Here is a 23,824-nt window from a genome sequence, read left to right as displayed (position 1 = left end):
AAGCATTTCACAATTAACTTTAGTTCCAAATTGCAATAGTGGTAGTTGGTGTTTCCCTTTATTTCAAAACAAACTTGGTTAATTTTCTGTTTGCTTGAAATATAGAGAGATGATACACATAGGAGTACAATGCACATCTAAATAAATTTTGCCTGTTCAAGATTCTTTTTAAATCTGTTCCGGAATTGTAACTTTAAAAAACAGAGTGCATATAGAATGAATTTTCTGAGAATTCTCAGGTATAGATAAATTTTCTAAAGGCATGTCTAAGAATTTTGCAGCGTAAAATTTCACAAAATTGCCTCAACTCTATGGTGCAACTGAAAAATCAACCAAGAAAAAAAAAGCTCAGCCCCAAAACCTACTAATAAAACCTTTCTTATCTTTCTTCATACGAGCGTCCAGCGATGGAAAGTCAATAAGGTTATAAGCCAGGTCCAATACGATGGGATTACGAGGAACTGGTTGGAAGGCAGGCGGAAATGTTTCAATTCGAGGAGCAACCTTCATGTTGGCTTCACCAACAGCTGATTCGTATGTATCCAACTTTTCCATGAGAAGTTTCTCCATCTAAAAGAAGTAAAAAACATGGATTTACGCACATCAGGGGAATCACAAGACTGCAAATGGGAATGAAAGCAGAAACAAGACAAACTAGAAAAAGAAGAATGCAAAATATAATGGCAAAAAACAACCCCGAATAAATAAGGATATAAAGGACCCAGTTCTTGGATTAAAAAGAAAATAGGCAATCAACTGCCGAGGAATCTAAGTTGCACGGATTCAAAAACAACCCCAACCAAATAAGGATATAGAGAAGTAGCATGAACACTTGAAGTAACTACCACATATCAAGTATAAATCAAGGCAGAATCATACTTGGTGCTTCAAACATTCAGGTTACGCTAATATTGTGCTAGCTAATATAAAACTATTAAAAAAAATATTTCCAACAGTTGGGAGCATCTATGTCGTATTAATTGGATAAAAACCTGAAATGAAGTAAAACTGAAATTTCTACTGTGTGGGGTGGAGGTGGGGATTTGTGTCAACCACAACGGTGAAGTGCTCAGCAAGAATTACGAATGAAGAAACACCACTCTTAGTAGTTCATATCTGACCACCTTTTGGGGACACAAGCATAATTATAACACCAGAAGAAATTCTCTAACTGTATTATCGTTTCATGAGTTGAAACCTTCAACGAAAATTTACAGCTTCATGTCACATTATGCCTATTAATTTGAAGAATCCTGCACACAAAATGCAGCATCCTCTAAAGGACATGAGATAGAGAAAACTATTATTTTTTTTGCTGAAAATAATCGAGAGGCTAATCTAAATGTTGACTAGATTTTGAATTACCAAGAATTCAAAATTCTTAATTCAAACTAATACTTTTAGAATAAAAGTTAAAGAGGGTATTTATGCTCGTCGTGTTCTTTATATGGACATCCGAGGCCAGGGGTCCATTCCCTTGACCCGTACTGATGAGAATTTGACTCCACGAGAAATTGAACAAAAGGCTGCTGAATTAGCTTATTTCTTGCGTGTACCAATTGAAGTATTTTGATAAATTGAGAAAAGGTCATAGAAGAAGATGGTTGGAAGTAATTCTACGACACAGAAAATCTCCATAGTTTCTTTCCTAGTTTTTCATATAGTAGTCTAAGAATATGTGGTTCCATATGCACCAAGAACATCACAGAGAAGGTGAATACTACAACAAATTAACTAATGGTAATGATTGCAAAAGTACTCAACAGACATATGGAAGGCTGAATCGTACCTTCTTATCAGTTCCATTCAATGAAATATTTGATATCTTTTTCGAGAGATTTTCTGGAGCCTTTTCCTCCTCCATAATTCCTTTGGCATGCTCAACATAGCTGTTAGATCTGCTCTCGTTACACAGTGTTCTCAGTTCATTGATGATGACCTGATACAGATGGAGAGAAAACAATGACAGAAGAAGATACAAAAAAAAAAGAAGCATTCACATTTCACACTCATATACTAATTGAAGCGACATGAGTAGAAGTTAAAAGAATGCTATAATTATGCATCAGAATTTACTACAAGGGAGAGTTAGCAGTTGAAGGTCAACATGGCTGCTTAAAGTCACAAAATCCATTATATGGCATTTTGGTTAGTTTGTGTTACTTTTGTGCATTTTTACTGGTAATATAGGCTTTAGTGTGCACTTAAATGACGAAAACACCAGGAATCGTTTACTTATATGCCAGGTGTTGTCCTACCTTTAACAGCATGGGCTATAAGTTAAAAGAAAGATAAAAAACATAACTAAAGAGTATAATATACATTACTAAATTTAAAACCGTAGAAATTTGTATCACATTTTATCCTTTTGAAAAATTTAATCAACTTACGCTTAATGTTGTAGTATAATATAAGTTAAAAAAAAAAAAGATCTTAAGATGAGATTTTGAAGTTCTGAGGAAGTTAGGAAATCATGAATACATATAGATACAAATTTGATAATTTTGGGGTAGAATTTTTTTGGAGTTGGGCCTGCCTCTAGCACGGGTATCTTTGTACTAGTCATCCTATAAGAAACAGCTAGGAAGCTTTATCAATGAAAATTAAGAGCACATACACCATAACACAATATAATAAAAGTAGGTACTTAGACTAATAAAATGTTTACCTGATCAGCAGCATTCGCAGACTGCAGCTTCATAAGAGCTGCATCAGCTAAAGAATGAGCTCGAGAGTACAAGGCATAAGCTTCTGTCCTCTTACCCGCCGAACTATAGGACTTTGCTAAGTAGAAGCACCTGGAGGGAAATTGAAATAAAAGCTTTTAATTGATTTCAAAAAAGAAAATATACATTCTATGACTACATTAAAATACACCAAGGTTTATTACATTGATCATCACTTCAGCATTTTGTACATTGAAGTTGTACAACTTCTTTATCTGAGATACTAAAAGTTTAGGATCTCCCTTCTATAAATTCACCAATAATATTAGCTTTATCAAAAAAAACTTTCACCAATAATATTAGTTTTCGATGGCGACAAGAAGTGCTAAAACCATATGAAGATAGTCTTTTGCTCTCCCCTTCTCACCAGAAACGTCATTTCAACTATCGCAAAATGAAAGAAACAATACAACAACATACAGTCCCACAAGTGAGGGCTGGGGAGGGTAGTGCATACTCAAACCTTACCCCTGCCTTGGGAGATAGATATGCTATTTTGGATAGACCTCGGATCAAAATAAACATTTCAACTGAATTAAGTAATAAAAGTCGAACCTTTCTGCTCGGAAAATCATACTTTTCAGCTCGCACTCTTCAGCTAAGGCAATTTCTTCCATTTTTCTATCTCTACCAGAACTAACTAGATCAGAAAGATCAGCAGTATTCTGCAACAGAGCAAGCAGTTAATAGTGCAGTCCAATAGTCATATAAGTGAATCTTGTCATATTGCCAACTCTGATCTAAAATGCACTGATTAAGAATGTAATTAAAAAATTACACTCCAAAATTGTTACCTGTAGCAGTAGATCATACAGCCGAACAAGCTCCTCTGGTTTTGTGACCTTTTCATTTTTATCATCACGGACCTTGTTGAGCTTGCTTTTAGCTATTTTAACTAGCAACTGATTCCTCTCAATGGTTCGCTGCCCTAAAATTGCACCAATGGCTTTATCCAGTCCACTTAACTCATCCTTAACATTTTCCGAATTAGCAGCCGTAACCTAGAAGAAAAACCATGTATTAGATGGACCAATTCAGGACTTCAAATTGATGTACGCAATATACAAGAGCAACTTGAAATTTCCAAGAGATAGCTACTTCCACGTGATATAAGGAGTAGTCCTCACCAGGTCATTCCGGATGCAGCTCCTGGCTTCGTGATATGCTGCAAATATTTTGTCATACAACACAAGTTTCTTCTCTGCTGGAAGAGAATCAGCAGCTGAACCATGGATATCTTTCTCCAGTTCCTGGGCTGATGAATGGAAGTGTGGAATATAAGCTTAAAATATAGTAAAAACCAACATGATATTTTAAAGGCAGATATGCGAATATGCATTTAGTTGACCGAAATCCAAAGAAGTGATTAAAAGTTACTCCCACCATTTCAATTATGTGGAAGGCTTTGACTGAGAACAGAGTTTACGAACGGAACTTTTTTAGATCTTGTGGTTTTATATATGCCATGATATTTTTGTGGTCATAAACGCATGTCATTAAGGGTAAAATGAGAAGTTTAAAGTCAAATTGTGTCCCAAGTATAGAAATTTTCTTTTTGGAACAAACTAACAAGGAAAGAGCGTCACATAAAATTGAATAAATGGAGTATTTCATTAGAGATGCAAAAATGAGGAGGAAAAATTTTAGAACTAAATTACAGGCCTCTTAAGTTAAATCCAGTGAAGATTCTCATGTCCCACTCAAGTTTGTAAAAGCAACAATGTTAATGCAATTTTTTAGGTACTACCTTTAGTCCATATTAAGTGAATTGTTGAGACTTTCACAGTTCAAAATAAGTGAATTTTTCAAAGTTCAAGAGAACTTTGGGACTGTTTCCATATTTACCTTTCCCTTAAATGAGGTTCTTCACTACTTTATATTTTCTAGGAGAATAGTTTTGGAATAATCAAAAGGAATAATAGTGGAAAGTAGCACATTTAATTTCAGTCCTTCAATATTTTTCTTAAGGGGTGTGCCATATCCCAAAAATTCACTTAATATGGACTAGAGGCGTATAATATATACATATGTATAATTCATTCTTTGTGAAATAACGGACTCGTTGCATTATAACATAGCATTCCATCAGTTTCAAAAATGTATAACATAGCATTCCTAGTGGACAATTCGTTACAATTTTGGTTTGCCTCCTATTTTTACATATTTTATACTTCGTTAAATTTATCATCACAGTTGCTAAGACTAGACATGCAAATCTGCAACTGTTAACACCCTTAACATTAGAAGGCAACTCATAAGGGTCATAGAGAGTGCTCCGCAACCTACAAGAACTTCAAGTACATACATCCACAAAAGAAGTAGAAAATATCAGCAATGCCCTAGATATGCTTTGTTGCATAAAGAACACAAATATGCAGACCACAATATGAAACTAGGTTGAAAGAATAAATTTGGTTCAAAATCATAGAGTGGAAGAATTCCAAACTTAAGAGATCAAAAAATCCTATTGCTAGAACCTCCCATAAGTTGGCTATGGATGCATTTATCTAAGTGCTACCTTTTGTATCGAAGTAATTACATACCTTTCAGAATGGACACCCGTGTCTTTGCATTTGAAATTGGAAATCTATTTCCAAGCCAATGGAATTCTGTCATAGATGCTGCCTGCTGAGATCTTGCCTCTGCCATAGCAGCCTGTAAACAAAGAAAAGAGAGTCATAGATCTTTAAGGAGCAAATAGTCATCAAAACTCATTTTTCAAAAAAAATCTTGACGAAGACAGCACCCAAAGTACAATTGAAGCATTATCTTACAACTACAAAAAATAGTGCCTATAAACTGTACACACTTATATTTTATCGGGTGAAATCGTAGATACACACTTAGAAATGACAGCTCACCTCCAACTTTGCTTTGAAAAGGTCCAGTGCAGGCCCTTCCATTTCACCGATGGAAACGAGTTCAGAAGTTTGTAAGTTAGACTCACCAATCTTGTGTAAGCAATATCTGATACTAGGTTCTAGTTCCTCAACCCGCTCACGGCACAATACTTGGTTCTCTAGATCTCCATATTTTCCAAGCTCCTCATACACAGCCCTATCCAAATTAGTCAGATATTGAGCCTTCAGGACCTTGTTGAGACAATGGTATAATTCAAAAAGAGAAGCGGATACCGAGCAGAATGAAGAGATTATTCTACAACATCCTCTATGGGTATCAATTTAAAACAAACTAGACAGTCTGGCCATTATACTGTCAGGCGTCAGCAATAGAGAAGTATAAATCTCCATAACGGCTACGGTACCTGGCACTTTTGAAACACTTTAGAGCAACGTCCCAGTTTTGATCTTGTTCAAACAATAAACTCCCTTTCATGTATGCAGCATAAGCCTGTGGATTAGGAAACCAGATTGCTGAATCACACTATAAAACCAAACTCTTGAAGATTAGGGTCAATAATTAAAAACTATATTGAGTCGCTTTAAGCATTGAGACACAAAATGAAACACCACACCTACACAAGAGCAATGAAAAAGAATAATGACAATGCTAAAAGGATGTGATTCAGTAATTTAGATGAATTAACTATTGTCTATGCAAAATCTCCACAAAAAAATCCAATTTCGACAATCTGCAGATATGCAAAGCTTGACTCTCTGTTTTACACAAGGTAAATAATTTTACTAATCACAAAAAAATCTCCCCCAAATAAAAGCAGTACATTAAGAAAATAGAGGATTAAAAACATGATCTGATGGTTTTTTACGTTTTGATTTTTTGTTCTACCACCAACATACAAAGGTAAGGTGCCAAAAAGGCAAGGTTAAAGGAATTACCAATTATATAAGCTTAAAAAACAGATTTAACATTGTACTAACTTCTCATTAAACAACATTGATAAACTGGGTTGGGAAAATGACTAGCAGCGACAAAAAAAGGGCAGAAAGATGAGTGAAAAATCGGCAGCTTTTAAAACCGTCTAGAACAGAATAATAGGGAAGGAGCTATAGTTATTCATCTTCTGAGACTGTGGTTGAATATCACATCCTTGACCATAGCCAACATTAATGACTGCAGTTGCACAGATCAGTACTGTCCCTTGTCCACCACAATTGATAATAAACACGTTCTCTCTCGAGCATTTACACATATGCACCGGCTAGTATATGTATATTTCTTTTCCTCAAAAGTTTCAACAACTAGTTTGGCCCCCCAAAAGGTCATCCAAATGAAGCTCTTTTCTTCGCTTTTATCCTTTCTATCCAAGTAAGTCGTTTGATTAGTTTGTTTTATCCTTCCCAAGAGTATAAGCTACAACCTAGACAAGGATTCTAACACTTTGGAACTCATTCAGTTTATGAAGTCATTAGCAAGTACAAGACAACTCCTCTATGTATTCAAAGTCTGTTCCATTAACGAATTAAAGATGATTGTGGTAAGTGGGCGGTCAGTATAAAAGAAATAGTTATACTGTGATAAATCTTCATAGTAATAGTATCTGCTTGTGCCATATCCACTTACAGGTGCACCACGAGGTAAACTTAAAACCACAAGGAGAGAAATTGTCTCAAGGATATACAATTTTCTTTGGGGATCACAGTCGGCTTAACTAAAAATAAAACAGAACAGAAGCAGAAATCCATCTGTTCATCAAGTAGAAGAAAAAATCCATGCAGGCAATATCAACTAGTCGGGGTTAATACTCAATTGTTGTTTATACACTTAGATCCAGATATAGATATTTTAACCAATTTGCGTCAAAAGATACATTCTCTTGCCAGTATTATAATGGCATGGACCCAAATAGAATGAAATATGTAGATGGATTATTTTGTCCAACCCAACTAATTTGGGATTGCGGTATAGTTGATTGTTGACTAACAAGTTGAGGAGAAAAATATGACAACATATAATGACCTGAAACCTGTCCCATCTAAGCTCTTCAAATGCTAATTCGTGAAACTTTCTTACAACAAATGGCCCTCCTAAAGGCTAAAACTTCAGATGTCATTTAAAGGGGAGATTCTCAACCGGAAGTAAAAAGTCCTCACGGACCAAAAAGATTGCTGCCAGATAAAGCTGTGGTAGTGTCAGCTTACTAGAGTAATTCTGTGAAATAAGTCCAGACTTTTTAGATATAAATCCAGTCTTTTTTTGGATAATCGTAACATAGAAATAGATCACCAAAAAGCAACGTTTGGAAGGTAAACAGAGAAATAAGTCACATAAGCATCTGTTTTCTTTCAGTATAATTTTTATTTCACAAGATATTAACATATGAATCAAGCCTATCCACCAAAATCTGTAAGCACTGTTATTCTTAAGGACCCAATGACTTTCCTGTTCCTTTATTATTAGTTTTTTGGTAAAAAAGGACCCGATGGTCTTCCTGCCACCACTACATTTTTATTTATTAGTGGAATGAGTTTCCTTTCCCTAACTTTATGTATTTCAGAGAGATCATCTTAATCAAAAGAAAAAGAACAAAAAGACGGCCAGAATAGAAAGGAAAAAGCATTTTGAGAAGATTAACAAGTCAACACCTCTGGTAGCACGTCAGGGATCAAAGGACCAATGATTTGGATGAATGACTAAAATCAAATGCTCTGATGAGCAAGCATAATGCCATGTATATGAGAATCATGACACAAGAAGCATACCTCCGCTTCTAAAGATGTTCTCGAATCTCCCTTGATGGAACATAATTCCTGGAAAAGACTAGCCCATTTAACCGCCTTTCTCAACCGACCAATGAGATAACTTCTTTGGCGTGCATTCGGTCCATCAGGCAAAGTTTTCTTTTCCATAGCATGACTCCAAGCTCTCTCAGCTGTATAGAGAACCACGTGAAGAAATCTACAACGAGCGTAAATCATTTACATTGTAAAGTATTAATCAAGTTTGTATATTCAGGAGATAACAAAGAAAATTATGAGTCATATTAGGCAGAGTAAGATTGTTCATAACTCAATAGACTTCAATCTAACCCCGAAAATATAGATCATACTACAAAAAATAGTACACTCCTCTCTTTATACTTCTTCAAGGAACTAGATCTAACATGTCAATATTTTAGATACTAACTCAAGAAAATGCACCCAAAAGTTCCAAGAAAAGACGTCATGATAGCTTATCAACAATAAACAATGACATAGATTAGAACTTTTTGATGAAGTAAGGAGAATTCATTAGAAGGCATCAAGAAGATACAAGGCAAAATATTTACAGCAAAAAAGGGTCTGCTTCTGTACAAGAATTTACTAGATAACTAAAGAGCAGACAAAGTCCAAAAAAAGATCAATCGTGGTTACAGAGGCCTGGTTGAACCAACTATATAAGAAGACTAAACAGTTGGATATAAGATTGTGGTTAGGAATTGAAACCCCATCAAAACATCTACGATTCCTTTCATTCCAGATGCACCAAAAAATAGCTGCAGGCACCATACGCCATGCTTCTTTGATGGGTTCCCCAACTCTCCATGAGCATAGATTAGAACTTTTAAGACCACCAAGCATACAATTGCTGAATCAAATAACCCAATAAAGCAGAAACTCCTCGACTCCCTCTCTTTTTTCCTTTCTCTGACAAAACCCTTCACTAGACAATGCCTGCGTGAATTTTCAACTGATCTCTTTTTTAGTGCTGTTAGATTTATAATTCATCTGTATTAATAACTGTAGTCTAGTGATCAATGAAGTGGGATGAAATCATATGAGACTAGCATTTGAATCCCAAGAGAGAAACACTAGGTGATTTTTTTCCAATTGCCTAAATCCTGGTGGATAAAATTACCAAGTAACTCTACTAGTAGGAGGTAGCAAGTATGCGGTTGAATAGTTGAGCCACACGCAAGGTGGCCCAGACATCACAGTTGGACCGAACAAAATGTAGAGACTTCATATAATTGGTCCTAATTAGTTTGAGAATGAAAGGTAATTTTTGTTGTTGTAATAAGTAATACAATCTTCAAGACACATTTCTATATGTTGTGGCATGATAGGGTTCTCTTACTTCATAGGACAAAACACAACCAATCCATCACTTGAATAGTAAACCAAATTAACACTATGTATAGAAACATCACAAACGAAATACAAAAGCACACACCTCACTTCAGTAACCGTAGTTATTGATATTGGACGCTTAGTGTACTTCAAACGTCCGTGAGTGAACTTGAGCGATTTATATAATCTCCTTAATCGAGCCGTACAATACCTCCTGCAAATTCCAATTTTCTTAAATCTTTTACACGAAAATCACTCAAAACAAATTATACCTAAATCACTAATTCATTGCTCTGAGGAGCATATGTGTAATGGAATAGCACCTATAACGAGCGTAATCGCCGAATCGCAATCCATGCTGCATTTGAGCAGATTTTAAAAGTTGTAACACTACAAAAGCATAAAAATGTAGCTAAAATTCAGTAATCTAGAAGAAAAATAGATTCACAATTTTCAAATTCAATTCAATTGAGAAAAGAAATTAAGAAGTTCCATCGGATAAGCTCTGGGAAGGCAAGGAGGGAGAGAGAATACCATTGACGGAGAACTTAGGGTTACTGATCTGATCAGAAGGAATAGAACTCTGATCGTCAATTTCCATGGCGGAAGTTTCCTTCTGCTTTGCCATTGTCGAGCTTACGGCGGAGCGTTTTCTTAATTCTGATTCACCTTTTTTTTTTCTTTTTTTATTAGCTAAAAACATTCGTACTTTTTTTCAGAGAAGAAGGGTATTTCTGGGATTTACTCATTTACTGTAATTTAACATCCATTTCTCCCTAATGGCCTACCAAGCAATTGGTTGTCTGATGACCGAGGTCACAGTAATTTCACCAGCTCAAGATCAAATACACAGGTCCCTAAAGTTGTTTGTGTTTTTTTCCTAGATATCTCAACTAACCCAGATTTCTATTGAATTCTTTAACCCCTATAATTTGATCCTTTTAAATATTTTTGGCTAATGTGGAGCCAAACGTGATCTCACGTCCTTTAAGCGCATGCAGACGCTTTAAAAGCGTTGATATGGATCTTGAACCACCCACCAACGATCTTCTTCCCCCTTTTAATCCTAATTTCTCCTATTCTTTTCTTATTTCTCCTCTTTTGTTTCTCTTCATCATTATTTCTCCTCTTTAGCTCACTATATTATATCTCTTTTTCATTGATTTCTTCTTAATCATCAAGTTCCAATGTCGAATTTATCTTCTTCAACTGAGAACGTACTATGTCAATGTGGGAAAGTTGTGGAAATGAAGACCTCATGGACGCAATCCAATCCTGGACGTAGGTCCCTTTGTTGCAAAACTTCAAAGGTAAAACAAATTCATTTTTTTTGTCCAATATAGTAAAGAATCACCTTATTTATAATTCAATTTTTTTTCTTTAATTTTGTTGGCACGAGGTGGATGTGGATATTTTTGATAGTATGATGATGAAATGTCTGCTCAAGCTAGGAGGATGATATGGGGTTTGTTGAAAAGAGTCAAAACATATGAATTGGAGATGAATCGATCAAGAAAAGTATGGATGATATGCATTATCGTAGGGGTGATATTGGCTACTTGGATTTGTGTAACAAAATGATCTTAGTTGGTTCATTTGTCTTCAATTAGATTCCTTCATAAAAGTGTATGGTAGATTGTAGTGTTCTTTATGGGCAATTTTGATCGATTTTTCTATTGTAAATGTCTTGTGTGTTTATTGTAATGATTTAATCGAAGAAATGAAGATAATTGTGCCTCAAAAGTAGTAAAAATTGATCATTCATGCCTTTGATTTGCTCTAGTGAGCTCCAAGTTTCAAAGCAGTCAATACAAATTTCTGCTGCTAATTACACAATCAAAAAGTGACTTTTCTACATAAATTAGGCATTCTTTGGTGCACTAGATATTCCTCGATTGTTTTTCCTTGACTGAGTGATTCGTTGCAACTGTGAACCAGTGACAGCATCTCCACCATTCCACTTGAGTCCTCGAGGCTTATAATCAATATCAATATTTGTTGGAGATGCATCCTTATAAACTCTCGGATTGATAGCTTTTTCTCCTGAAGTACCAGGCTGCATAGAAATATCTCAAAATGAAACTTTATATAGTAGAGTAAGAAATGAACAAAATTATGTATACACTTACATTAAAGGTTTGACTACCACTTGCATTTGTATAGATGTCAAATCCTATAGTCTTGGTCCTCTTTTGTCTTTCTGTTTATATTGAAGCTTCCATAGCCCTTGGTTGATTAGGTTTGTCACGACTGGAATCTAGACCCAGACGAGATCGGCATCGTTGACCTCTCAGAGGTCGCAAACAAGCCTATTTACGTCATTCTTACTTTATATAGGTTAATTTTAGCGGAAAATTTAAAAAAATTTATTCTTTAATCATACTTGCTAAACATTCTTAATATTTCATAATCGTTCATCATCAATCATCTAACATTTGCGAGATAAGCAACTGAAAGAAACAATTCATTAAGTATTAATTGTATATCGGTCAAATAGCACCAATACAAAGTCTAAACCAAAACAGGAAAGAAACGCTAGTGGAACATGCTCCACTAGCTCAACTCTATAACTACGCTAGAATGTAAAATAGTAGCATCCTCGAAAACGTGAGTACCTACCAAACTCGAGATGAATGCTGACGTCCGGATAGCTGCAACAACGAACCTGTAGTTTTACCGTCCACCTGTGTCTGCAACTAAAAGTAGATGTTTGTATGAAATTAGTACACACTTGTACTAAGTATGGGTATATGCAAGCACATACCAGGGACATGCATGAGAAAGAATAGCTCTTTCCTAACGACATGATTTTGGAAGTCAAGCCAGTAAACTTGCCAAATTGAGATTGGGAAAGTTATGCCACGAGAGTGACATGCATCATTATAATTATCGTATGGCACACAACACATGATATCTACATATAGCACATAACATATAACACATAGTTTCTTTCATATTATTCATTCATATGCCATGAGACCTTGTTATTATGGACTTGACCTTAAGACTTTCCAAAATGAGGGCTCAACGTATGGGACCTCAACTAGGGAGTCTTCTTTAGCAAACACAGATTCTGCTTCATTCATTCATACGTACCTCATTTTAGTTCATTTATAGGCCAGTGTGAACACCAGTTATACCTAGGATATAGTTTAAGACTTTCATCGGGTTTGCAGTGCAAAATGATCAGGAATAACCTAATAACATTGTCTTGATCTAGCTTACCTCTTGATTATCCTATCCTAACACCTTCGCTATCATTCATTTCTTTATATGATTCATTTGAGGATGGCCTCATCCATTCATTGGGAACTTTAACTTTAACCGACATTAATCATGTGAGCATCATGAAATCAAGTGTCTCCCCCAGACCGAAAAAAGATGGAATCACCGACCAAAGTGACTCAATAACATGCTAGCGTATATGGAAATTTAACCCCGTCAGATCCCTATATTGGCAGTATAGGTTCAAAGACTAGGAGATGTATGGAGATCCTAATTCGACAAGCCAGACAGTCTCATCTCATGAGAGTTACGTGAACCTCCGTCCTTCCCGAAAGAAGGCATCACCGCTCATAGCTAGTATATCAGTACTCAGTATAAAGTTCCATTACATTCAACTCATACATCATGGAAGCTGGCTTCTAGTATGAGGACAACATAGCTCATTAGATGATTTCTCATCTTATCATTAGTATTAAGTGTTTTAAACTCAATATTTTCTTTAGAGTGTTCATAGAGACTGGTCTTTTCATTATCTTACACTCTCATTGGTGAGTACGTATTGGTAACATTTACTTAGGCACATTTGAGATTGCTCTCATCATATACATTAGCCTCACATCATGATTGTCACCACATTCTTCATTATTAGCACCTTTGTTTTTCGTAGTTACTCACGTCTTATTACGTGAGTGTTCATTTCTTCATTTCATAGTTCATCTCATCATAAGCCAATGCACTTGGCTATTTAATGTATCTTATATTCATACTTAACCCTCCTAAGATTCAACATTTCATTATGTATATCTTAGGTTCGCTTATTTTTGAACGTATGTTAGACTTATGTGTCTATACGTACAAGTCATGGGGCTTCATTCATAGTTCGCTAAGTGATTCTTACTTTCATAAGAATATGTATTGTAAGACTTATGTATCTTGCATATATGTCAAGATGTTGATTTTTGATCTAAATAGATGGCATTACTCTTGGATATTTTACTCACGTATGACTTACGTATCAATATGGAAGTTTGGGCACGGGAACCCAATTATTGAATCACTTGGATATCATTTATTTTATTATTGATTTTATTTCTAATATTCATAACATTAGAACTCTAAATTAAATCTCACCATTTACACGAAAGAATTAATTTTTTATTTTTAATTAGAATTCTAAATTAAATCTCAACATTTACATGAAAGAATAAATTTTCCATTTTAATTAGGATTCTTAATTAAATCTAAACATTTACATGAAATGGTAAATTTTCTATTTTTAATTAAAATTCTAAATTAAATCTCAATATTTACATAAAAGAATTAATTTTCTATTTTAATTAGAATTCTAATTTAAATCTCAATATTTACATGAGAATAAATTTTCTATTTTAATTAGAATTCTAATTTAAATCTCAATATTTACATGAAAGAATAAATTTCTATTTTAATTAGAATTCTAATTTAAATCTCTTTTTTTTTAATTAAATTCGCTTCATTAGGGAGGTTGTGGGTTCGAACCCCCACAACCCCCTTATTTTCCTCTCCTTTTCGCTGAAAAGGAGGTTGTGAGGTGGTGGGTTCGAACCCCCACAGCCCCTCTATTTTTATTTTTTTAATTTCGCACGCTGCTTCAGTCCTTGAGGTCGTGGGTTCGATTCCCACGCCTCGTGTTTTATTTCTTCCCATTTTCTTCTTTCTCTCGCGCGCACATGGAGGTCGTGGGTTCGAATCCCACGTCTCTCATTTAAATTACCAGATTTATTCCCTTCTCCTCTTCCCCCAGGTCTTGTGTTCGATCCCCTCAGCACCCATTTCTTTTTCTCCTTTTTTTTTTCTTCCCAGCGAAATCAGTAGCTAAGGTGTTCGATTCCCCTTAGCCCTTTCCCTTTTTTTTTTGGGATGTTGTAGTGAGGTTTTGGGTTCGATCCCTGCAGTCCTCACTTATTATAATTGTTTTTTTTTAATTTCTTTGACTTCCAAAAATTTTCAGATTCTTTCTAAAGCCTATTTTCAGGTTTTGAAAATTTATTCCACGATTTTTCTGCACCTTTTCATCAAATTTCACATTAGTTCTTAGGAAAATTTCATGGTTCATTTATAACGTTTTAGGTACATTTTCATAGATTCGTTTAGCCAAGAATTTCTCCCTCAATCAAGCCACATAACATTTCATATGAACTTCACGCCTTACCTCAATTTATCCACGAAAAATATACAACCATAATACATTAATTTTTTTGGAGCATGACATAGGGAACCTCATTCACCGCAACATACTTACACATAACTTCAAAAAGAAAATATGGTTGTCTTTCATACAATTCCAAGTACACAAACATAATCATATTCATCACAAAAACATAATATACACCTAAATCTACCAGCAATCATACCCAACCTAAAATTCATTGGGAGCTAGTGACAAGGACATACAAAGGGGAACAACCCTAGTTTTCGGAATGAATATCTTGAACCTTAAGCGGTCTCTTGGGAAAGGGACCAAGAGAGAAGAAACTCATACCTTAATCGATGTTCAAACGCTGATGTTGTTGTCCGGAAACTCCTCCAACCCACGCCCAATTTACTTCAACGTACACCTCACTCGACGAACCTCTCTTAGCCTTGACGTTTTGATTACTTTATGTTTTACTTAAAAATTCTTGTGAGTTCTTCAAGTGTGAATAACACTTGATGTATTTTCAGTTCTTGAAATTATTTTTGGCAGAAACTAAAGTGAGAGAGAGATAGAGTGTTATTAGGATTAGGAGACTAAATTCAAGACTTAGTCAAATAGGATTTAAATTAGATTAATACAAATCTAATTTATTTTAATTAATACGTGAAAGTACCATTATGCACTTAAAATTTTAGATTTTTAATCAATAATTAAATCACCTTAAGTACCTATTTATTCACTTTTATTTTTTTTCCGAATCGTTACAAGGTTGCTGACTTGATACACCTCCAATGTCTCTACCAGTGCCTCTTCCAATTTCTTTGCCAGTGCCAGTACCTCTCCCAGTGCCTCTATCAGTTCCTCTGTCAGTACCCAGTACCTCTCCCAATGCCTCTGCTTTTAGCAGGTTGTTGCTTACTTCTAACAGCTGAAGAATCAAAACACATAGAACTGCCTTGATGATTGAATACTGGTGCCTGACTTGAGCTTGATGGTCTACTAAAAAGTGGTGGCTGGCTTGAGCTTGGTGATTGGCTAAACAATGGTGGCTGGCTTGAGCTTGATGGTTGGCTAAACAATGGTGGCTGACTTGAGCTTGATGGTTGGCTAGACATTGGTGGTTGGCGTGAGCTTGGTTGCCTGTTTGGGTAGCCTCCATGTTGTCCCATTCCAGCCTATTAATACAGCAATAATAATTGATTATTGTAAATAATTGAAGCTTATTGTAGATGTATTAGAAGAGAATAATAACTTACCAATGTTGGACAAGATTTTTTGTTGTGGCCTACTTGATGACACAGGGAACATGTCATTTTTACTCCTCTTTTGGACAACTTTCCATACTTTTTCCTAGGCTCATTCTTTGTCTTTCTTCTACACTTTGGTGGCCTACCAGGCATGACTTTTGGTTCAGGAGGTTCAATCACTACACCACTAGTGTGACGCCACATTTTCATGTTTGGTATTGGCTGTAAAAAATGGTTATAAGCCTTCAAAAAAGTTTCTTTCCTATACCAATGTACCACTTCATGTTCAGGTTCTATGCCTTTGTGCTGATATGCAAGCACAACATGTTGACATGGTATGCCCCTCAATTGCTATGTTCTACATGTACATATCTTCTTCCTTATATTAACAATATGTCTATACTGACCATCTAAGATTTCATACCCAATATCACCATTGAATCTAACTTTACAAAATCTAGCAAGATTTTTGTTCTCTTCAAGTACTAGTCTAGCCATAGGAGAGATATCTAAGATCCAAGTTCAGCAAATTGCCTTATTGCAATATTTCTGTCCATTATCTTGTGCCTAATCTCCTCTAACATAGTTATGATAGCCTTAGTTACTAGTATCCAAGAATTAAAAGTGTCTCACATATTGTTTTCAACAATGTCACACTTAGAATTCTCTTTAAATATGCTTTGCACCAAGAAGTTTTTTCATAATGCAACAAGTCCTCACAAATTTTATTACCTAATTTGTTGAGTTTATTCATCTCATTTTCAAATTTCACTTCAAAACTTGACTCAACACATCTCGAGAACTGTTTCCTTCTTTCTTCACCACTCCATAGTTGATGCCAGTTTGACCAGATATGTCTAGCACACCTTCTCTGCTCACTATCTGGTAGCAACTCACGTAAAGCTGGTACAAGGCCCTATGTAAACAGTTGTAGCACAAACATTGAAAAGTATTAGCAACACAAGAGAAATAAAAAATAAAAGAACAAGATACAATACAAAAACCATCTAACCTTCTGCATATCTGGTATAACAGTCAGTCCATGTCATGTGCCTAAGTTCAGATCTTCTATCAAGTACTTGAAAAAAAAACTCCAACTATGTTTTGTCTCTGTGTCAACAACAGCCCATGCGATTGGAAACATCTGTAGATTTTCATTTCTACCAACAGCAACCAACAATTTTCCCTTCCAAGAACCCTTCAGATACATCCATCAAAATCAATAATTTTTCTGCCTCCTTCCAACCAACCCCTCTTCAATGTATCAAAGCAAACATAGAAGTAAACAAACAAAGTTTTTTCTGGCTGAGACTCTTTACATGTCCTCACCCAACAGGAATAACCAGGATTAGTATGTTTAATCATGTCTGCAGAATCACAAAATCTTGAAAATTCCATCTTCCAATCACCTAAGAACTCCTTGATAATCCTCTTTTTTGCCCTATGACAAACAGTTCTTCTAACATACAACCCAATTTTTTTCCTCACCAATTCCTGAATTTCCCATAATCTTATATATGGTTGACAAGTAATTTCATCCTTGAACTTTTCTGCAACAAACTTAGATGTACACAACTTGTTCTTGGTTGATTGAGGACATATATGCACAATAAAATAATTTTTGACAACAAAATCACCAGAATCTTTATCTATACTAGCAAACAACAACCATTTACACTTTTTGTCCTCACATTTAACTCTAACTCTTTTTTTTGTCATTAGGCTTCAATTTTAACCTAGTTTTATATTCACAAGAATAGTCTGCAACAATTTTTCTAAATTGTTCAGCACTTTCAAATATCATACCAAGCTCAAAAATTGCTACAACGCAATTAGGATCAAATCTTACCTTTTTACTTTTTCTTCTTCTTGGTAAATGAACACCCTTCACAAATTCTGGATCCAACTCATCCCCACTGTCTTCACTGTCCAATTCTTAGCTATCTATATATTGCTCATCACCCCCTAGTCGTCCAGTGTATCTAACAGCCTTATTCCTTTCTATGTCTTCAAAGCATCTATTAATACCAGCTGTTCCAAGCTTTATTTCCTCAGTTTGAGTAGGTTTTTTCTTTTTCACTTTGTTTCTCCTTTCATTTCTGAGAGATCTTAATTCTTCATCAACCTCAAAGTCATCCACATCAGGAATAACATCCTCTTGAGAGTCATCACTACTTTCTTCATTTGATTCAGTCCATTCCACATCTAGATCAGATATATCCCCTAACTCAACTTCCACATAAACATTTTCATATTCAGCCTCATGATTCAAACCTTCACTTGCAGTCACATTTATATCTTCCAAGTCTTCTTCAGCGACAGACCCACAAAGCAAACCCGTTGTGACCACTTATACATCATCCACCACATGATTCACATAAAGGTCTACAAAGTCACCATCTTTTAGGTCTTTGATGAGATTTACTAAAGTGAAATCAGTATCCACCTCAATAAAGCCAATTTTTGTGGGGTTTTTAACACAGAACTCACCAACAGTAATATACCCCATTGTTTAGTGTAAAAAAGTAACTCGATTATTGAGAAGTCGTACTTGTCGATATTAACATATATCACCTCGGCTTCCCCTTTATAAGTAATTTCAATTTTGTCCTGAATAAACTTACCACCATGATGAAAACGAGTTATAATAATGACGTCCATAAGATTCCCTGAAACAAGGCCCCAAATTTTTTTTGACATGTTATGAACAATAAAAACCAAAAAACCTAACTTTATCCAGATATTAACAACAACAACCACATTGATACTAAAATCAGTATATATCAATAAAAAAACACAGGCTAAACACATATATTAAAAACACACAACCACTACAACAATAAAAATTACATAGAAATTAGGTAATAAACTTACCTCACACTCGTCAACTAGAAAATTGCGAATGAACTCCAAAATCGTCTAAAATCTTCGATGATTCCTTTAACAGAACACTAGAAATCACTTTAAAATCTAAGAATTTGAGCTGTAAAAATCATTGAAAGGGAGAGATTCTTAGGGTTTTCTCGTTTAGAAACGGATTAGAAGTGTTTTAGGGGGAAATTTATTTTTAGGTTTGATGATTTAATATGTGGCATTGACGTGTAACTGGGTTGGAGTGTATTGGTCAAAATTTCCACGTGGGAAAGGTTCATCTCACGCGCCCAATTACCAAAAATAATTTATTGAAATTTGGCACATCAGCCAAGAATATTTAAAAGGATCAAATTATAGGGGGTTAAGGGATTCAATAGGAATTTGGGTTAGTTGAGGTACCGGGGGAAAAGCGCAACAACTTTTGGGGACCTGCGTATGTATTTTACCCCAACTCAAACACACATAAATTAAGGGTGTGTTTGGTATGGTTTTCCTATAAAATGTTTTCCTGAAAAACAAGTAGATTTTTGACTTATTTTCACATGTTTGGTTGATGAGTAGAAAATATTTTCTAAAAATGATTTTTAGTGTTTGATTTATGAATGAAAAATGTTTTTGAGAGACATCTTTTAATTTTACTAGAGTAAAAAATAATTTATGAAATTGAAAATATTTTTTAAAATTAAAATTATTATTTTTTGGGGGTGGGGTGGGGTAGTGGGTGGGGGCGGGGGAGGGGGAGGAGTGAAAAAATAAAAATTTGAAGTTGATAGTATTTAAAAAAAAACTAATTTTTTGAGGGGGTGGGGGGTTAAGAGTTTTAAAATAAAAATTTGAAGTTGAAAATATTTTTAAAAAGCAAAATTAATTTTTTGGGGAGAGGGTGAGATTGGGGGGACTGGCCGATGGTGGGGGGGGGGGGGGTCAGGGATCGGGTGAAAAAATAAAATTTTAAAAGTGAAAATATTTTTTTAAAATTGATTTTTTTTCCCAAAAAAATATAATTTGAAATTGGAGGAGAGTTTTGGAAAATGTTTTCCTTAATTTTTGAAGGAAAGTCATTTTCCTTAATTTTGAGGAAAATGAGTTGATTTGAAAAACATTTTCCAAAACTTTTGTCCCAACCAAACATGGAAAAATTGGAAAACATTTTCCAAAAATGTTTTCCTTCATACCAAACACACTCTAAATCAAATATTATGGTTTTCAAAAAGTATACGTCCAAATAAATAATGAATATGTATCTAATATCTGGTGCAAAGGCAGTATGCTCATTCAATATCATTTTCATTAATATTATGGCGTAGATGACTAAGCATCAATGAGACTGGACTCATGCAAGACACATTGTGAAAAGAGCAGACCTAGTAAGTAAATTTGGGATGCTCGAGCATTTATTGACTTCAAAAAAAATTGTATATATACATAAAAAATATAATAAATATGTTATTAAAAATTAAATGAGCACCCATAAAATAAAAGCATTCATGGGCGCACTAGTTTACACCTGGAAATGAGAGGCGCGGGAAGCACACTGGCAAGGGTTTGAATCCCGCTAGTGTTATGTTGAAGAAACTGAGCACCACAATCTTTAAATCCTAGATTCGTCACTGATTGTGAAGGTGATATTAATTGCAATAGGGATAATGCACAAGTATCTTCTCAACCTATGCCCGAAATCTCAGAGACACACTTATACTATACGAAGGTCCTATTACCCCCTGAACTTATTTTATTAATAATTTTCTTCCCCTTTTCAGCTTACGTGGCACTATCTTGTGGGTCCAACGCTGGTTGACTTTTTCTTCAAGCTAGTGTCACGTAGGCCCAAAAGGGGTAGGAAATTACTTATAAAATAAATTCAGAGGGTAATAGGACCTTAGTATAGTATAAGCGTGTTTCTGAAATTTCGGGCATATGTTAAGGGGATATGTGTGCATTTTCCCATTGTAATATATGTATATATATATAAAAATATTCCTATTTTATTGCATTGATCATTGACTCTGAAATGTATTGCTTGTCTAAGGAGATTTTTCTAATGTTGTATAAGCCATACAAATGAAGGAATATGGAACGGACGCAGAGGGCGGAAAACTAAAAAAAAAAAAAAAAGGTATATGAAGAATTTATTCAATGATTTTACTTTCTGGTTCTATTATATTCAAATATTGGTATTTGAATGACGTAAATTCACTAATTTTCTTGCTAAGCAAACAATTTTCACTTTTCTCTTTGCTCAAATCATTGCATTTTCTATTCTTGACCAATAATAATATATCTAGAGAAATTTTACATGTAGAATTTGAGGAGGATAAAGTGTGTGTAAATCTGACCATTATCTTGTGAAGGGAGAGATGGTATTTCTAGAAAGACCCTCTAATACAACAAATTCAAGCAATGAAAATAAGAAAATAATGTTGAAATATAACAACTACACGATAAACAACAAAGTAATGTAATAATCAAAATAAAGTACACGACTAAAAATGCAAGATATATCAAAAATAAAACTAGAATAATAGAGCTAATATTTATAAACAAAAGTAGTGTGGAATATATATGGAAGGTGTGATCACTTAAACACATGAATAAGTGATATCAAATATCAAAATTTGTAGACTACATGAATAGTTTAGTAATAAAACAACTGGATAAGGTAGTGTCTTCTTTAAAATAATCCTAGAGCCAGTTGGAAAAGAAGTAATCGAGTAAAGTGGCGGATCTAGGATTTTAAAGTTGTGGGTGCTCTGAAGTGAAACTATAAAAAAATATGTGTTAACAATGAGATTCAAACCTTGGTACAACAACATTAAAAGAGACTTAAGTACCCATCCTAGAACTATTGGGCCAACTATATGATTTATTCATTGGGTGCTCTATGTTAATTTTATACAAATACCTATCGATTTCTACATAGATATATATATATATATCGGAACGAAGTTAATGGGTGCTCGAGCACCCGGCGGACACCATGTGGGTCCGCCCCTGCCGAGGAAGTTCTGAGAGGAAAAGGTTTGAAATAATTCGAATTTTGATCGAAAATGTTATAAAAATACTAAACTTTGAAAATGACATTTTTACCTCCTGCATTATTTAATATGTATTTTAAATGTATACATGTGTCTAGGAGGACAACATAAATATTGCATTATTTTAAATAGTAATGTGTTCACGTGGTACATATATACCTTTAAAATACATTATTGAATAGTGAAGAGGTAAAATGTCCTCCATAAGTTTGGTATCGTAACAGTAATTTTGGCCAAAGTTAAAATATTTTTAAAACTCTTTTCCCAAGCCGTAAAACTCGTTAAGAATGGCAAGCCAAACAAATAAACTCCACCAATATTGCTCTTACAACGAAGGTTGACTATTCTAAAGTCCAATATAGACCAATCTCTCCATGCAATGTAGTGTACAAATGCATATCTAAAAGGCTACATAGTCGATTGAAAGGTGAAATTGCTCATATAGTTATACACAACCTATGTATAGGAGAGGTCTGTGGTCCATAATTTACTTATATGTCATGACTTTTTAAGGCACTATGATGAGAATATAAGTTGGTTATTACTGTATCTTCACAAAGTTAGTTAGCACTTGTTCACTGTTAGTTAGAGTTAGTTACAGAGAAGTTAGTTTTTGTATAGTTTGTTAGTTAGCTAGTTTTAGTTTGTATAGATAGAGAGAGAGAGTCTCCTATAAACACATTTTACATGTAGCTCTTCCAGAATCTTCTTCTTCTTTCTTTCCCATATGAACTCAAGGTTCATCAATGGAGGAGGTGTTGACAACTAATTTTGACCCTTCACAATATAAATTGATCATCGCGGTTTTTCATTTTAAATAATTTAAAATAATTAGATTTATAAAATTTAAAAAATATTTTGCAAGTTATTTTAAATAGTTGTCACTTTTTTTTTTATAATTTTTTAATAATATATATGTTTCATATAATTTTGTATATAATGTATTTTATAAATATTGAAAACCATCAAAAAAAAATTTAGTTGAATATTTTATTAAATTAGTTTACCTTAAGTTTGATATATATATATATATATATATATATATATATATATAAAAGTTTACAATTAAATTAATTATTTTGACCTTATATTAGTTTGTTCAAATTTTATTTTATTTGCCTTTACTGTTCCATTTAAAAGTGCATGAATATGACCTCTACCTATTCTTGTTTTACTATTGGAAGTGTTTGACCATTCTTGTTGATCCGAGAGCGATAGCCATTTTAGGTGTTGCATTTATGAAAATATAGCATGCCTAAATATCCCTTTGTTACATGTTGCTTGGCCAGAGTTTATTTGTGTTTGGAGTCACTATTTACAGTATTACTTGTATAGGCCTTAAATATTTGCTTTTTTTCTCTTAGTTCTTGCATCGTTAAGTGCTAAATATTGGTCGGTTGATATATAGTAGTTAACTTTGCTTTGTTTCGAGTCATCTTTTATTGTGATCTAATAGTGATTTTGATTTTCATTTTGGATCTTAAAATACTTGAATGACTTTGTTTTCAATTAAGTTATGTCTCATATGTTAATTATTTGGTTTCTTTCTTTTCTTGTGTGAACCTTTTTCGAG

General features: G+C 34.3%; 1 protein-coding gene across 1 annotated transcript; it reads right to left on the bottom strand.

The window, feature by feature from the left end:
- Positions 1 to 162: 162 nt before the first annotated feature.
- LOC101245529 (uncharacterized) lies at positions 163 to 10,387 on the bottom strand. Its single transcript, XM_004235150.5, has 13 exons — positions 10,229 to 10,387; positions 10,018 to 10,084; positions 9,798 to 9,908; positions 8,348 to 8,543; positions 5,992 to 6,077; positions 5,588 to 5,783; positions 5,270 to 5,381; positions 3,854 to 3,981; positions 3,521 to 3,727; positions 3,282 to 3,391; positions 2,669 to 2,798; positions 1,790 to 1,939; positions 163 to 570 (listed from the first exon to the last, which is right to left on the bottom strand). The coding sequence occupies exons 1-13, from the start codon at positions 10,320 to 10,322 to the stop codon at positions 349 to 351; spliced, it is 1,809 nt and encodes a 602-aa protein (XP_004235198.1). The 5' UTR covers positions 10,323 to 10,387; the 3' UTR covers positions 163 to 348.
- Between the last annotated feature and the right edge of the window lie 13,437 nt (positions 10,388 to 23,824).

The sequence above is a fragment of the Solanum lycopersicum genome, chromosome 3 (assembly GCF_036512215.1).
Source record: "Solanum lycopersicum chromosome 3, SLM_r2.1".
Classification (NCBI taxonomy): Eukaryota; Viridiplantae; Streptophyta; class Magnoliopsida; order Solanales; family Solanaceae; genus Solanum; species Solanum lycopersicum.
The sequence above is the reverse complement of the archived record's forward strand: the minus strand, read 5'-3'. Positions and strand labels throughout refer to the sequence as shown.

Bases quoted from the DNA above. Each gene is read 5' to 3' on its own strand.
- LOC101245529 (XM_004235150.5), bottom strand. From the start codon at position 10,322: ATGGCAAAGCAGAAGGAAACTTCCGCCATGGAAATTGACGATCAGAGT. The intron at 9,909-10,017 runs GTGCTATTCCAT...TGGAATTTGCAG, and splicing joins GGCGATTACGCTCGTTATAG to GAGGTATTGTACGGCTCGAT. The intron at 3,728-3,853 runs GTGAGGACTACT...TTTTTCTTCTAG, and splicing joins GCTGCATCCGGAATGACCTG to GTTACGGCTGCTAATTCGGA.